The 13,324-nt window shown below is 34.9% G+C and overlaps 1 protein-coding gene across 1 annotated transcript in view; it reads right to left on the bottom strand.

Moving 5' to 3' along the window:
• The window catches only part of LOC106058096 (polypeptide N-acetylgalactosaminyltransferase 2-like), a 60,741-nt gene that overhangs the window by 18,636 nt on the left and 28,781 nt on the right, over positions 1–13,324 (bottom strand). Inside the window, exons 2-4 of the mRNA NM_001311281.1 lie at positions 4,727–4,894; positions 2,531–2,730; positions 400–498 (exon numbers count right to left, since the gene is read on the bottom strand). Of these exons, the coding sequence (NP_001298210.1) occupies positions 400–498; positions 2,531–2,730; positions 4,727–4,894 (467 nt within the window). The remainder of the gene's footprint in view (positions 1–399; positions 499–2,530; positions 2,731–4,726; positions 4,895–13,324) is intronic.

Genomic DNA, 13,324 nt, shown 5'->3' on the forward strand with positions numbered 1-13,324 from the left:
GGAACAGAAACGCTAATGAAAAAGGATGCATGTTTGGCTATTGTTCTTCAACAAATAGTAAAAATAGTAAAAAAAAAATACAAAATTTAATATGAAATGAGAAACATTTTGAAAAAAAAAGTTGAATAGCACTGAGACCTAAAACTTAACGGAATGGAAACTATTAGCTAATACTAAATTGAATAATAAACAAATAGACAAGCCCTTAAAAAAAGAAATGTCTCTATAGTTAATTAACTAATTGGTTAATTTAAAAAAAAATGATTCTTGTGTTATCAGATAAAGAAATAATTTTGATAAATTTCAACTAGATCTGAGATTGGGTGTAGGAGAAATAACATGTACAGATAGACAGACAGAGTGAGTTGATATAAGCTTTGTAAAAAATTAACCACTTACCTAACAATAGTGCGCAGCAGTGCTGACCTAGCCTCATTATGAAAGGTGATGATAACGGAAGTGTCTGGCAAATCTTGACTCCATGTCTCTGACCTGCAGCTGTGAAGATGAAAGAAATCAAAGATAAAAAAATTCAACTTTACTCTATAAAACCTTTTTATAAAAAAAGTTATGGTTTCTTTGAAAAATCCTGGCTGAGCTTAACGATAATGAAAGGGCTTTTGATGCACTTTTTTCAAACTCATTTATTTCAAACATTCACTTATTTCTAAGAAATGTTTTAGAAGGTGAACAACTAGACATTGCTAGCTTGTAAGGAGGCTCAAGGAATATGTGTGCTTGACTCTGTCACAAGAGTCCAGAGACTGATTACATATTCAGATATTAGACATAAAGTATTGAGTCATTTACTTAATTAATTTTGGTCTCAATATCACTTCCATGCATGAGTTAGGTTATCACTTCAAATTAATATTAGACAACAATTTGATTAAGCAAATTTTCTTTGGTTTTAATCATTAACAATAAGAATGAGTACAGACTAAAAATAACGCAGCCCCCCCCCCCCCCCCAAAAAAAAAATACAGCTAATTAAAAAGACCTTTAATATTCACATGTAATGTAAAGCTTTAGAAGCTTAGTGGTAATTATGTATATATACTTTTGATTACCAACATAAAACAAATGCTAATATTTATTTATCTTAATTCATTTTTCACAAAACTTAAATCTTGATTGAAGTATACAACAACATATGAATGAGTGGAATATTAAAACCATATAATTGGTTAATGTACATATCATTATTTAGAACTTTGGATTCATGATATAAATTGAGTCATTCTGGAGAATGAAGGTATAGATCTTGTTCTGTGCCAGTAAAAGTATTTGAAATTGTTGTTGTCAATGATGAGTGTTATTTGCTGCTGACATTGTTTTATCTAAAAATACTCCTATTAGTATGAGACAGAACTAGATTTGTATAAAGTTATAGAAGTTAAGAAAGTTCTGCTTTATTCAATTTTAAGATAATTGTATTTGTCTATGTTTATCTATTTAAACTAAAAATAAAAATAAACCAAATAACCATAAACCAATCAAATCAACTGAAAAAAAAATCTATTTACAAAAATGGAATAAAGGAGATTATGCATATAAACTAGTAGCTGCTTAATAAAAGTATAAAAATACACAGTTTAAAAAAATTTTCTTCAAGTTATTCTAATTTGAATTTCTGAAGATTTCTCAATCTTTTTATATATGAAAGGAAACACACACACACACACAGACACACACAAGATTTAAAAACAGAAAATAAGCTGAGAATGCAAGTTTACTTCTATATTACTTATTTATTATTTTTTTCAGTTTATTTTCCATTGCATGCGATTGACAAGTTCTTTTGTTGTTCTAATGAGAATCTTGAATCCAATTTTAATGTAAATACATTTTTTTTAATGGATCTGAAGCAAGAATGCTTAATGTTTTCTTTTTCTAAGCCCATTAATTATTCTAGATAGTGAGTTTATTTTTTGTTTAAAACAAAATAAAAAATTAAATACAAAATCATACATTCCAAAGATATTGGATTGCTCATTTATAAGTAAATTTATTTTTTCTATATTACATATTTTTAAAGTTTTTTCAGTGCTTTCTTTGATTTGCAAGTACCACAGGGGAATATTTTATCTCTTTATATTTTATTGTCTACAATAGATAGATTCTATTTGAAATGACTCTGTAAATGGTACAGTTAGACCTGAGTGTGTTAAAGTTTGTGAATCAGCTTCAGATTTTTAATTATTCACAAAAATTACTAATCCTTGTAACAGTAACAGAAACTAGAATGTTTGGTAAAATGTTTACAATAAATATGTGTATACAAAATTACAAGGTATTCGTCTGAAAGGCTTATGAAATACCTTTTTTTTTTTTTAAATGATTGGGTACATTCACTACATGAGTGGATATTGATCATGGGAATAGACACAGTGCAAGCTCATTCAAATAAAAATGAACAAAAAAAATATGATGGTTTGAACATCTAGACCATTTACACAAATACTTTTCATAAAATTGTAGAAATTGAAGCTCCATTCAAATGTTCCCCAACCCAATGAAAGTAACTTACTTCATGTGCCTGGTATCTGGTACATGTCGGTTGGACTTGATGTTGTCACTAGCCTGAAGGTTGAACTTATTCCTAGCATATGGGTCCTGACCAGGTTTCAAAGTGGTCTTACTGATGTAGCCAAGCTCATCAAATTGGCCCCATGGGATATCCCCTAGCTCATCATCTGGTGGCAGTAGCTTCTTGGTCTCTATAAAAGTCTGAAACAAATATTACAAAATAATAAAAGAGTTAGCAAGCATTGCATCTTCAAAGTCAAATTACAGCTTTGTTTCCTTAATGTGAATTGAAACTAAATTTTTTGTCCTAACAGAAGTGAATGAAAGGCTCTTACATAAACATATCTAAAAATAGCTGCTAGCATTGTTTTTCCATAAAGCTTAATTTTTTTTTCTTTCTAATTGTATGTTTGTCTGTCAGCCTGCCTACCCATTCAGATAAATTTATATTAATATTGCTAAAACCTGGTGGTGTGGTAGCTGAGTGGTCTTCCTTTTGACTTCTTTCCGGGAGTTTTTGGTTCAAATCTTATCTTATCTTATATTATACAGTAATTACTTCAAAAAAGATGATTACGTCCTATGCGTCATTCATTTAGTCATGCATATTAACCAATGACTTAAATTCTGCCAAGTCACTGGTTTTCCTGGCTAGCTCAGGCAACCCATTCCATGCTCTAATAGCACTAGGGAAGAAGGAGTATTTGTACAAATTAGTCATAGCATATGGGACAAGGAATGTGCCTTTATTGTTGTGTCTTTCAGAGTATTTTATTAAATTTTGTTTTCGTATTTGAAGATTATGGCTCAGTGTTTTATATATAATTGCTACTTTACTTTTGAGTCTTCTGTCCTGAAGGCTTTCTAAATTTAGTGATTTTACTAATGGTGTTACTCTAGTCAAATGTTAAAAATTTTTTTTTTATGAATCTCACTGCTCTATTTTGTGTCTCTTCCAGTTTCTTAATGTTTTCTTGAGTTGAGGGGTCCCAAACGGAGGATGCATATTCTATTATTGGCCTAACCAAGGTTAAATAACATTTTAGTTTTATGTTCTTATTTGATTTATGGAAATTTCTTTTAATAAACCCTAATGCTTTGTTTGATTTTTTTATAGTTTCATCAATATGTGGATTCCATGATAGTTTTTCATTTATTATAACACCTAGGTATTTTGCGTTTTTAGTCTGTGTTACTGGTTTGCCATGAATAAGATAAGTGGAATTAATTTGTTTTCGTTTTTTTGTTACTCTTAACAACTGACATTTTTCTGGGTGGAAAGACATGATCCAATTTGATTCCCATTTCTGTAATTAATCTAATTCTCTTTGTAAAATATCTGTGTCTTGTATTGTTTTTATTGTTCTATATATTATGCAATCGTCTGCAAATAATCTGACTTTTGTTCCTGAAGTAATGCAATTTGGTTAATCATTTATGTAAATTAAAAATAGTAGTGGACCTACGACTGTTCCTTGAGGTACACCTGAGCACTAGTTATCGGTGTTGATTTAGAGCCATTTATTATTACAGTTTGTTCTCTCCCTATCAGAAAATCTTTAATCCACTGATGCAATGGACCATTAATGCCGACATATTTTAATTTTTTAAGCAAACTATGGTGGTAAACTTTGTCAAAAGCCTTGGAAAAATCTAGTAAGATAGCATCTATTTGTTCACTATTGTCTAAACCTTTTGAAAAATCATCAATTAGTCCTATTAGTTGTGTTTCACATGATCTATATTTCCTAAAGCCATGTTGGTATGGCAAATTGTTGGTAAATCTCAGTGAAGAAGGAGATTTTGAATTTTCAGGATTTTTAAAACTAACACTAACGGGTACCTGACATTAGATGGGGAAAGTAAAAATGGTTGGTTGTTGTGCTGGCCACATGAAACAGATTAGTATTACAGTTTTTGCCCTATAGATCGCAAGGTATGAAAGGGATACTTTACTTTACTGCTAAAACCTAGTCTATACTTAGCACAGTTTTAATTAGCTGGTATATATACTGATAAGACATAAGAAGCAAAAGCTAGTGACTTAAAATCAATGTTTGGTGAATTTGAGTATTTTAAAATACTATTTCGTCAGTACATTGAAATTGATTTGTTAAGACAAAGTAATTGATAATGTTAAATTGTTTCTTAATTCGGTGCTTTGCATTTCTACTTGAATATATTGACATGAACTTACCTGACGTGACTGTGTGATCTCAGCATCTTGTTTTTTCTTCCACTGGTCTTCTACCTGATGCAATACTTCTGCTTTGTTTTCTTCCTGGAATGGTTGATGCTCTTTCTCTTCTTTATGCACATAGAAACCATCTGGTCCTTTGTCAATGACCCGCTTCTCAAACTCACTCTGTCAAAATAAAGAAACAAATTGAGATAATTTATATTGAAAACATCAACAACAATGAAAAGATTTCTCCTAGTGAGGAGAAGGAGGACAAAGATGGAGGAAAGTGACCAAAAAAAAAAAAAGATGAGGATAGTGAGGAAGGATATCAAGGTCAGCAAGGGCTAAGATGAAGTGAAGAGGGGAGACAACTCTGCAAATGAAAGGAAAAAACAAACTCATGGACTGAATGAGAAAAAAACATTGTAGCTATTACTGAACAAAATATTAAGTGCTGCAGTGCTTGGCATCCACCCATAAATGGGCGGTATGCTCAAAAAGGTGTTTACACACACACACACATGGGGATAAACACACAAAAGCTCAATTTTAATTAATCAGTATTTTATCAGTATTGCTTCACTCAAACACAGAATGATTTTTTTCACAGTCCAGCATGTGCATCTGACGTTGCATACACAAGACAATAAATGTCAAACTTAAGAATAATTTAACTAATCACAGAGGGGGGTCTTCAAGTTCAAGAGAATGAAGTGTCAAGGTTCAGCGTAAATGCAAGTATAAGGTCAGAAGTAGATAAAGTACAACCAATCCCAGCGCTAGATACTTTCCCATCCTTTGTCCATCTCTCTTTAGATTATTGCAAATTTCTTTGCCTCTTGATCACTCTATCACAAACTGTAAACAAGTAAATATTCTCTCACAAACTTACTACACTACACTTTCAAAAAAATAATTTTCATACACAAACATATATATATATATGTATGTATTTTTCTAAAGCTAAATCCACATATTGCTAAAAATAGATGCCTGGGTTTTAAGTTACAGACAGTTGACCTTACAAAAGCAAGTGGTCAAAGCTCTGCATATGTTTAATTTAGGGTTTGTTGGTCTAAAATTAAAGCCAGAAGGAAAAAAACAAAACAAAGGGAAACTTCATCACCATCACCATTGCCATGCAACAAAAAAAATTATTCTAAGTGATCCATCATTTTCTGGTGTTGGTCTCTTGTGACAAAGTGTTGGGTGCAGTCAGGGCCATCAAACTATTGCATAGTTTAGTGTAGTGTATGTGGACAGGAGTGTGAGTGTGTGACTGTACACCTGGGCTGTCTACCAGTAATGTTGATGTCCTTATGTTAATTGATTCAGACAATGACATAGATGTAACTGAAGAAATGTTGACAAGTGTCATTTTTCACTGTATAATGGGATAGTCTTAAAGTGGTATTTTAAAAGGAAAAAAAAGCAATACACAAAGTTGAAAGGTGGCAGATTGAGCATATAGACACTATGAGAGTGAGGAGGAGAGAAAGAAAAGAGTGATGCCTTTTTTTAAACAAGTACGAAAAAGGCGCGATGGCTTAGCAGTAAAACACTTGGCTTCTGACCCAGGGGTCCTAGGTTCGAACCCTGGTGAAGACTGGGATTTTAATTTTGGGATATTTGGGCACCCCTGAGTTCATCCATCTCTAATGGGTACCTGACATTAGTTGGGGAAAATAAAGGTAGTTGGTTGTTGTGCGGGCCACATGACACACTAACCATGGGCCAAAGAAACATGACTTTTACATCACATGCCGTATAGATCACAAGGTCTGAAAGGGAACTTTACTTACAAAAGAGCTACATACAACAACTGGTCTAGTGCATTATTTTCAGGAACCATGAAACCACCAAAGCATCTAACAGAAATATGAGATATTGAAATGTGCCTAATGTGCCTTAATGACCACAATCAATAAAGTGGAGGCTACTTTCCTTCCAACAACTACAAACATTTCACCTAAACGTATGCAAGACAGATGTCACAAAATAATCCAGAAAAAAAATGTTTTAAAATTATTTTTTTCACAAATAAAAAGATGTTTTAATTTTAAATTCTGAGCATAGCATCACAGATTTCATTTTTAAAAAGTCAGATGCAGAGAAAAAGCAAATTCAGACACACAAAAAATGGAGCCATACAGATTAAATTTTTAAAAAATCTTTCTTTTCTTTTCTTATTTTAATCATTTTCTTTAAATCCTTTTTTAACATTAATAACACAAATCCTTTAAGTCCTCAACCATTCCAATATTTGGGATGTCATAAATAACCAACGTTATTATTAAAAAGTCGAGCTTGTAAACCATATTACATTTTTTTAAAATGCTTTCTTAAAAGAAATTCTGAAGAGTGAAGATTGGATACTTGGTCCAAAAGAGAAGTAAATGTCAACTTTCAATTTGAATCTGAACATATCATTCTGAGTTCAGGCAGTTCTAATCACAGATTGAAACCAAGAAAATGAAATTGACATGCTTTCAACTCAGAATCTCAATTTATTTTTGTAAAAAATATTTTTGTTTTTGGAAATAAAATCATTAAAATATAATATGTTATATATTTTTTTTATTGTCTATAAATATTACTGTAAATAAACAAATATTGCTTTTGTTTATTTTGAAACATTTATTTTTTTAAAGTTTTTGGGTACAGTTAAAAATCTCAGAGAAACCAAAATCCCTAATTATGTCTAGGGATTGGGTTAAGATCAAAATGTTCCATTTAAACTTCATGAGCAAATCTAAGAGATATCCTTTCAATTTCACAAGAACTGATTTTTATCTAGATTGCATACCCCAAAAAAAAGTCAATCACTGATTCAAGTAAGTCTGTCTAGCACCATGGGAAAAAAAAAACCTTCTTTATAACAGCATTTTTTTTCTAAACAAATTCCATCAGCAAAGGAAGATTATGTTTCTTACAAAATGTCAAATTGTTGAAAACTAAAGAAACAAGAAACTTTATGCAAGGAGAATTTTTGTTAATCAATGGTTAAAACTTGCAATATAAATCATCAAGAATGTTCAGCACTGACAATACCTGCAAAACAAATCATCACTCTTATTTCCTTAAATAAATAATTTCTAAGGTCATATTTTCCATGTTTTCTCTCAGTTTTAGTTAAAATACAAAGGGGCAATAATGTCTTAAAAATAAGAGAAATGACTTGTGTTGTTGCATAGTAGGCTACACACAGTATGTGCAACAAGCTTTTCAGAAGAAGAAGCTTTATGAAGAGTATCTTTTTTAAGGACAGCCTAAACTTGTTAATATGGAGTGTGTGTGTGTGTGTTTCCAAGTGATGATAAGGAAAGGGAGTAATTATTGTTAGTTGTAGCGAGCGAGCATTCATTTAATAGGGAGCATTCATTTAATGTTAGTCTTGTAGACTGATGCAAGATAAGCGGTGCTGTTGTAAGCTGTGTGAGGTGCCAGACAAATCCAGGAAGGCAGAGTGTGAAGACGTTTTTAGAGTGAGTTAAATTTGTTTTGCTAGCCTTGCAAAGACCTCCCTTCAAGGAACAGTACCAGGAAAAAAAAAAGAAGAAGAGGCAGACAGAGAAAGTGATGGGAAGACAACATAAAAGAATGGACGCGTCTGCCATTGCTCTATTAAAGACAGAGACAAATCTTGTGTCCCACTGGTCCAGCAGACCAAAGGATAGGTGAAGAAGGTGAAGTGAAGATTTGTTGAAATCTAGGTTCATTTCATCGTCTAATTTGTCTATATATGGCTCCTTCTGTCTCGGAAGACAATGGATGCGCCCAGATGAGTCACTGGCTTTGGTTACGTCTTGAGATGGGGCAGAATCTGGCGTGACTGATCAAGCCAATTCTGAAGCGGCAGAGTCTGCCACATTTCGTGCATGTATATGCATCTGTGTTAGGGCTAGCTAGCAGGGAAGCTTTCTTGTTCTTTCTCTTGGCTGACGCAGCTTCGTTTCTTTTGCATTGGGCGAAGTTCGTACCATCACGTACAGTCTGTCTCCATGCTGTCCGGTCTTGGGCTGTCTCCTCCCACATACTTTGGTCGATACCCGTGGCTCTCATGTCTTGCTTGCAGACATCTCTGTAGGTTAGTCTTGGGCTATCTCCTCCCACATACTTTGGTCGATGTCAGTGGCTCTCATGTCTCGCTTGCAGACATCTCTGTAGGTTAGTCTTGGGCTATCTCCTCCCACATACTTTGGTCGATGTCAGTGGCTCTCATGTCTCGCTTGCAGACATCTCTGTAGGTTAGTCTTGGGCTATCTCCTCCCACATACTTTGGTGACTCTCATGTCTCGCTTGCAGACATCTCTGTAGGTTAGTCTTGGGCTATCTCCTCCCACATACTTTGGTGACTCTCATGTCTCGCTTGCAGACATCTCTGTAGGTTAGTCTTGGGCTATCTCCTCCCACATACTTTGGTGACTCTCATGTCTCGCTTGCAGACATCTCTGTAGGTTAGTCTTGGGGGCCCTTGGGTCTGACTCCTGCAAGCTCAGGGTAAAGGATGTCTTTAGGGATTCTTCCATGTGGCATGCGAGTGACATGACCGAGCCAACGTAGTCTTCTCTGTTGAAGGAGCGCATAGATGCTGTGCATAATGGCCCATTTCAAAACTTCCTGATTGGTGACACAATCCCTTCAGGAGATGCACATTATGCGTCGCAGGCAGCGTAGATGGAAGCTATTTAATGTGTTATTGGCGCATGGAAGTTGCCCAGCTCTCACTGTCATAAAGAAGTGTGCTCAGAACGCAGGCATTGTAGACCAGGATTTTTGTTGCCGTAGTTAATTTGGTATTTTCTCCACACGCGCTTGGAGAGTTTTGCTATTGCTGCAGAAGCCTCCCCTATTCTTTTTGTCTGCCTAGTGTCTAAATCTAGGTTGCTGGCTATTGTTGTCCCCAAATAAATCTGAATTCCTGCACCACCGTAAGTGTGTGATTTCCAATATGTATCACTGGTATTTCTGAGACATCTTGTAAGGCCGTTCCGATTGTAACAGTTATAGAGGCATCTCACTTCGAATTTGTCTATAATGTAATAAAATTTATATTTAGTTTTGTTCACAAAGAACTTATTCAATCGCACGTTTAATCCCTTCGATATTAAGTAGTGTTAAGCCCGCCAAGCAACATAAAGATCAAATAGTATTAGAGTAGAGTAAAAGGTTCACATAAAAAAAAGGAAAGAAAAGGTTTGAAAAAACTTGACATTGACACTTTCCCTTTGTTCTTGTCAGATGATCACACAAAGTCGTGTTTTTTTCTGATTTCAGAGCTGATTTCCCAGTAGATAGTGGTAGGGCTGAGCAACAGACAGCGAAATAGACAACATGGAGTGAGATACATTACATGCAACATAAACATGACACCAAACTACTGATGACTAATAGGAATCCTGATGACAAAAGATGTCTTGATTTCTTCTTCTAGCTTTTTTAAACACTATTGAGACAGCATCTATTGAATTTTTTTTTATTTTTTATTTTTTGCCTTCATGTCTTCTGCATCATTCCCAGCTGCAATAGAGTTGCAGCAGAAAAATACAAAACTCCTACACAGCATGGAAAGACAGTGCCAGCATCCAATCTCGCGCTGCCAACAACACATGCACAATGGCTAGTCATAGCCAACCATATTGAAGAAATACTAGTTCTCAAGTAAATAGACATCTTTGTTTTATAGTCGTAGCCAACCCCATTGAAGAGATACTAGAGAGTTCTGTCAAAACATCTATTATTGTCTTGTCCCGGCATATCTATTAACAGTTCATGCTTGTAATTTATACATTATTAAAAAATAGAATTTGTTCTCAATGCTTGTTTCTAATGGTCAGACTTTCAGATAAGGGAGCTAAGTGACTATTTCGTCTGATAAGAAAAATAGCAGCACGGAGAAACAGCAAGGAGTAGTCTCCTCGTGTCACGTCTAATAGGTGGGCACTTCTCTTTGCTGGTCCCCAGTGACTTGGGATACTGCTGGTGTTGTGACGTGCAAGGAACTTGAGTTTGTCAGAAGACAAAACGAACTTAAAACGTGTCAAGAACGATTAAAACAACTTCACCCCTTTCACACCCGCAGCCTCCAGCATCTTCACATACAAGGTTATGTACCTGGTCGCAGATGGCAGCCTGGCCATGTGGTATGCTCTCTGGATTCTCGTCTCCAAGGTCCAAGGTTCGAACTCTGCCCGCCTTCATCCCCTAAGAAGTTTGGTCTATGATGTATTAGTTTTTAAGGAGCGTCCGAAACATGCAAAACAAACTAACCGCCCGAACTTAGCGAAAACAAAATCTCCTTAACTTAGATATACGAAGTCTACTCAAGAGTTGGAGAGCGAGGGTGGGGCGTACACTGGTCTATCAGGCTACACTATGGTATCGGATATTTCTTTATATTTAACTATTCATCCAAACTTTGTGAAATGAAGAACTGCGAATAAAGGACATGATGACATCATCAAAATATGTCCTAAAATAGTCCTAACCGTTTCGAAACATTCATACGACACAAAATCTGGTTTTAGGAAACACAAACTAAGTCATTCGAAGAGGTTCTCAAAACTTGGACAATAGAATGTTGGAAACTACATTATTCGTCAGAAATAAAATATACCGGAAGCGGAATCGCACGTTCAATCCCTTCGATATTAAGCAGTGTTAAGCCCGTCAATGACTGTCATCTTTTAGCTTTCCCCTTATAATTGATTCCTTCACAAGGCACCGACAACAAAACGAAAGCTGCCCAAACACTTATTTAATGTCCACGTTAAACAACGAGTAAAATGTCCATGCACCCTTTCCCGCCCCACAACTCATGACATGTAGGCACAGAAGTTGACCAGAAGAGCGATGGATACACTTAAAAATGACATAATTTCAGGAAAGATACCGGCTAGCATCTAGCTAGACGGCCATGACATGATCCATAAGGCCAAGTGAAGATAAAAACACTAGACTAATTCAAGGCAAGGGATGACGGTAACACACCGCACAACAAGATCGTACAACACAATAGGTCAAGGAGTTCTATAGAACATAACTTGTGCACTCGAACAGAGAACATTTTCTGTACTACAATCAACAAATTTGTGTATTAAGGGTAGAACCCATGATAAACAAGCTCAATAGTTGTTTTTTATCTACCCCATTTAAAAAAAATTAATTAGATTTTTCAAGTCCCATTTCGTCATAGAAATAAAAGGAGGAACTATGTAACTATCTTTAGAGCTAAACCAAGACTCGTTGAAAAGAAGATGTGCAAATAGTACTAGCGAGAAAAACATGCTGAAATAGTGTTTCTATGGAATGCCTGGATTTACTAATTGTCGTTAACGTAAATATTAATCTAGCTTTAGGTGTAAACTGACGCTCGCTAACATGTGGTTGTGTAGAAAGTGAGATCAGAGCATTGGAGAAGAAGAAGTTGATTAGTAAACTTCTGGAACATTCCACAAAGCGAGCTGTTTACTCACTAGTTAAATGTCGGCCAATCAATTCTCTTTGACCACATCGATTTTTTTTTTTTTTTTTTTTGGGGGGGGGGGGTTACAGATAGGCTACAAGTATTAGTTTTAGCAGAAGTAATAGCAGGGCTACCACACATACAACAACACACACTTTCAAGGCCTACGGATACCCCCCCCCCCAAAAAAAAAAAACCAAACAAAACATTTTACAAGGGAAAAAAAGGGTTAACAGGATATCTGATGAGAAGTAGATCTAGGAGAAATGTTCCTCACTAATTCATCAAAGTACATGGACTCGAACTTTGGTGTCACCTCCAAGGAGTCAAATATATTCTTTTTTCGTTCAGAGTCCAGATACACTCGGACAATAACACACATTAAGTTCAGGACACACTTATGTAAGCACACCTTTTTTAAAAAAAATCAGCAGTTTGTGGTTATATTACACACACACAATTAATAACAAGCGATTTAATACTGATGTCCTTTTTACAAAGCTTAAATGAAATCACTTTGTCTGTCTGTCTGTCAAGGTTGAATTCTTGTTCACGCTCCCACTTCCCATTCTCGGATAAAATTAAAACTGCACAATTATTCACTGTCGATGATTTTTTCCATTGTGGAATCAATGAAAAAAAAAGTAAATCAGTTATTCGTAATTAATTACATTTATTATACATATAATACACAGTACACAGAAACAGTAAGGCCTATTAAGCTAAGGGGAGATAAGCCTTGTGTAGAGAAGACGTTCGCTAAAACTAAAACTAACAATAACCTACTTTTATTTCAGTGCTTGAATAGCTTAGTGGCTAACAAATCGGTCTTCTATTGTGGAGGCACAAGTTCGAATTCAGACTCGAGCTACTGTTTTGTTTTCATTGGCAGCACTGAAACGTTCTCCCAGATGCCCAACGCACCCCTCCCCCCCCCCAAACTGGTCTCCAAAAGTCATTGGACCACAACGCACTGAGCATACAAAAAGTTGCGTTAAACAAAAATAAATACGAACTATTTCAAGCGCAAACATTTATTATTGTTGGTCTAGATCTTCTAAAAACTAATTACATGCAATTTCAATCAGAATAAGCTTTTTAAATTTTTTTTTTCTAATTTGATTTTTTTTAAAGGGCAATGTAATGAT

This window comes from Biomphalaria glabrata, chromosome 3, assembly GCF_947242115.1.
Source record: "Biomphalaria glabrata chromosome 3, xgBioGlab47.1, whole genome shotgun sequence".
In the NCBI taxonomy this organism is placed as follows: Eukaryota; Metazoa; Mollusca; class Gastropoda; family Planorbidae; genus Biomphalaria; species Biomphalaria glabrata.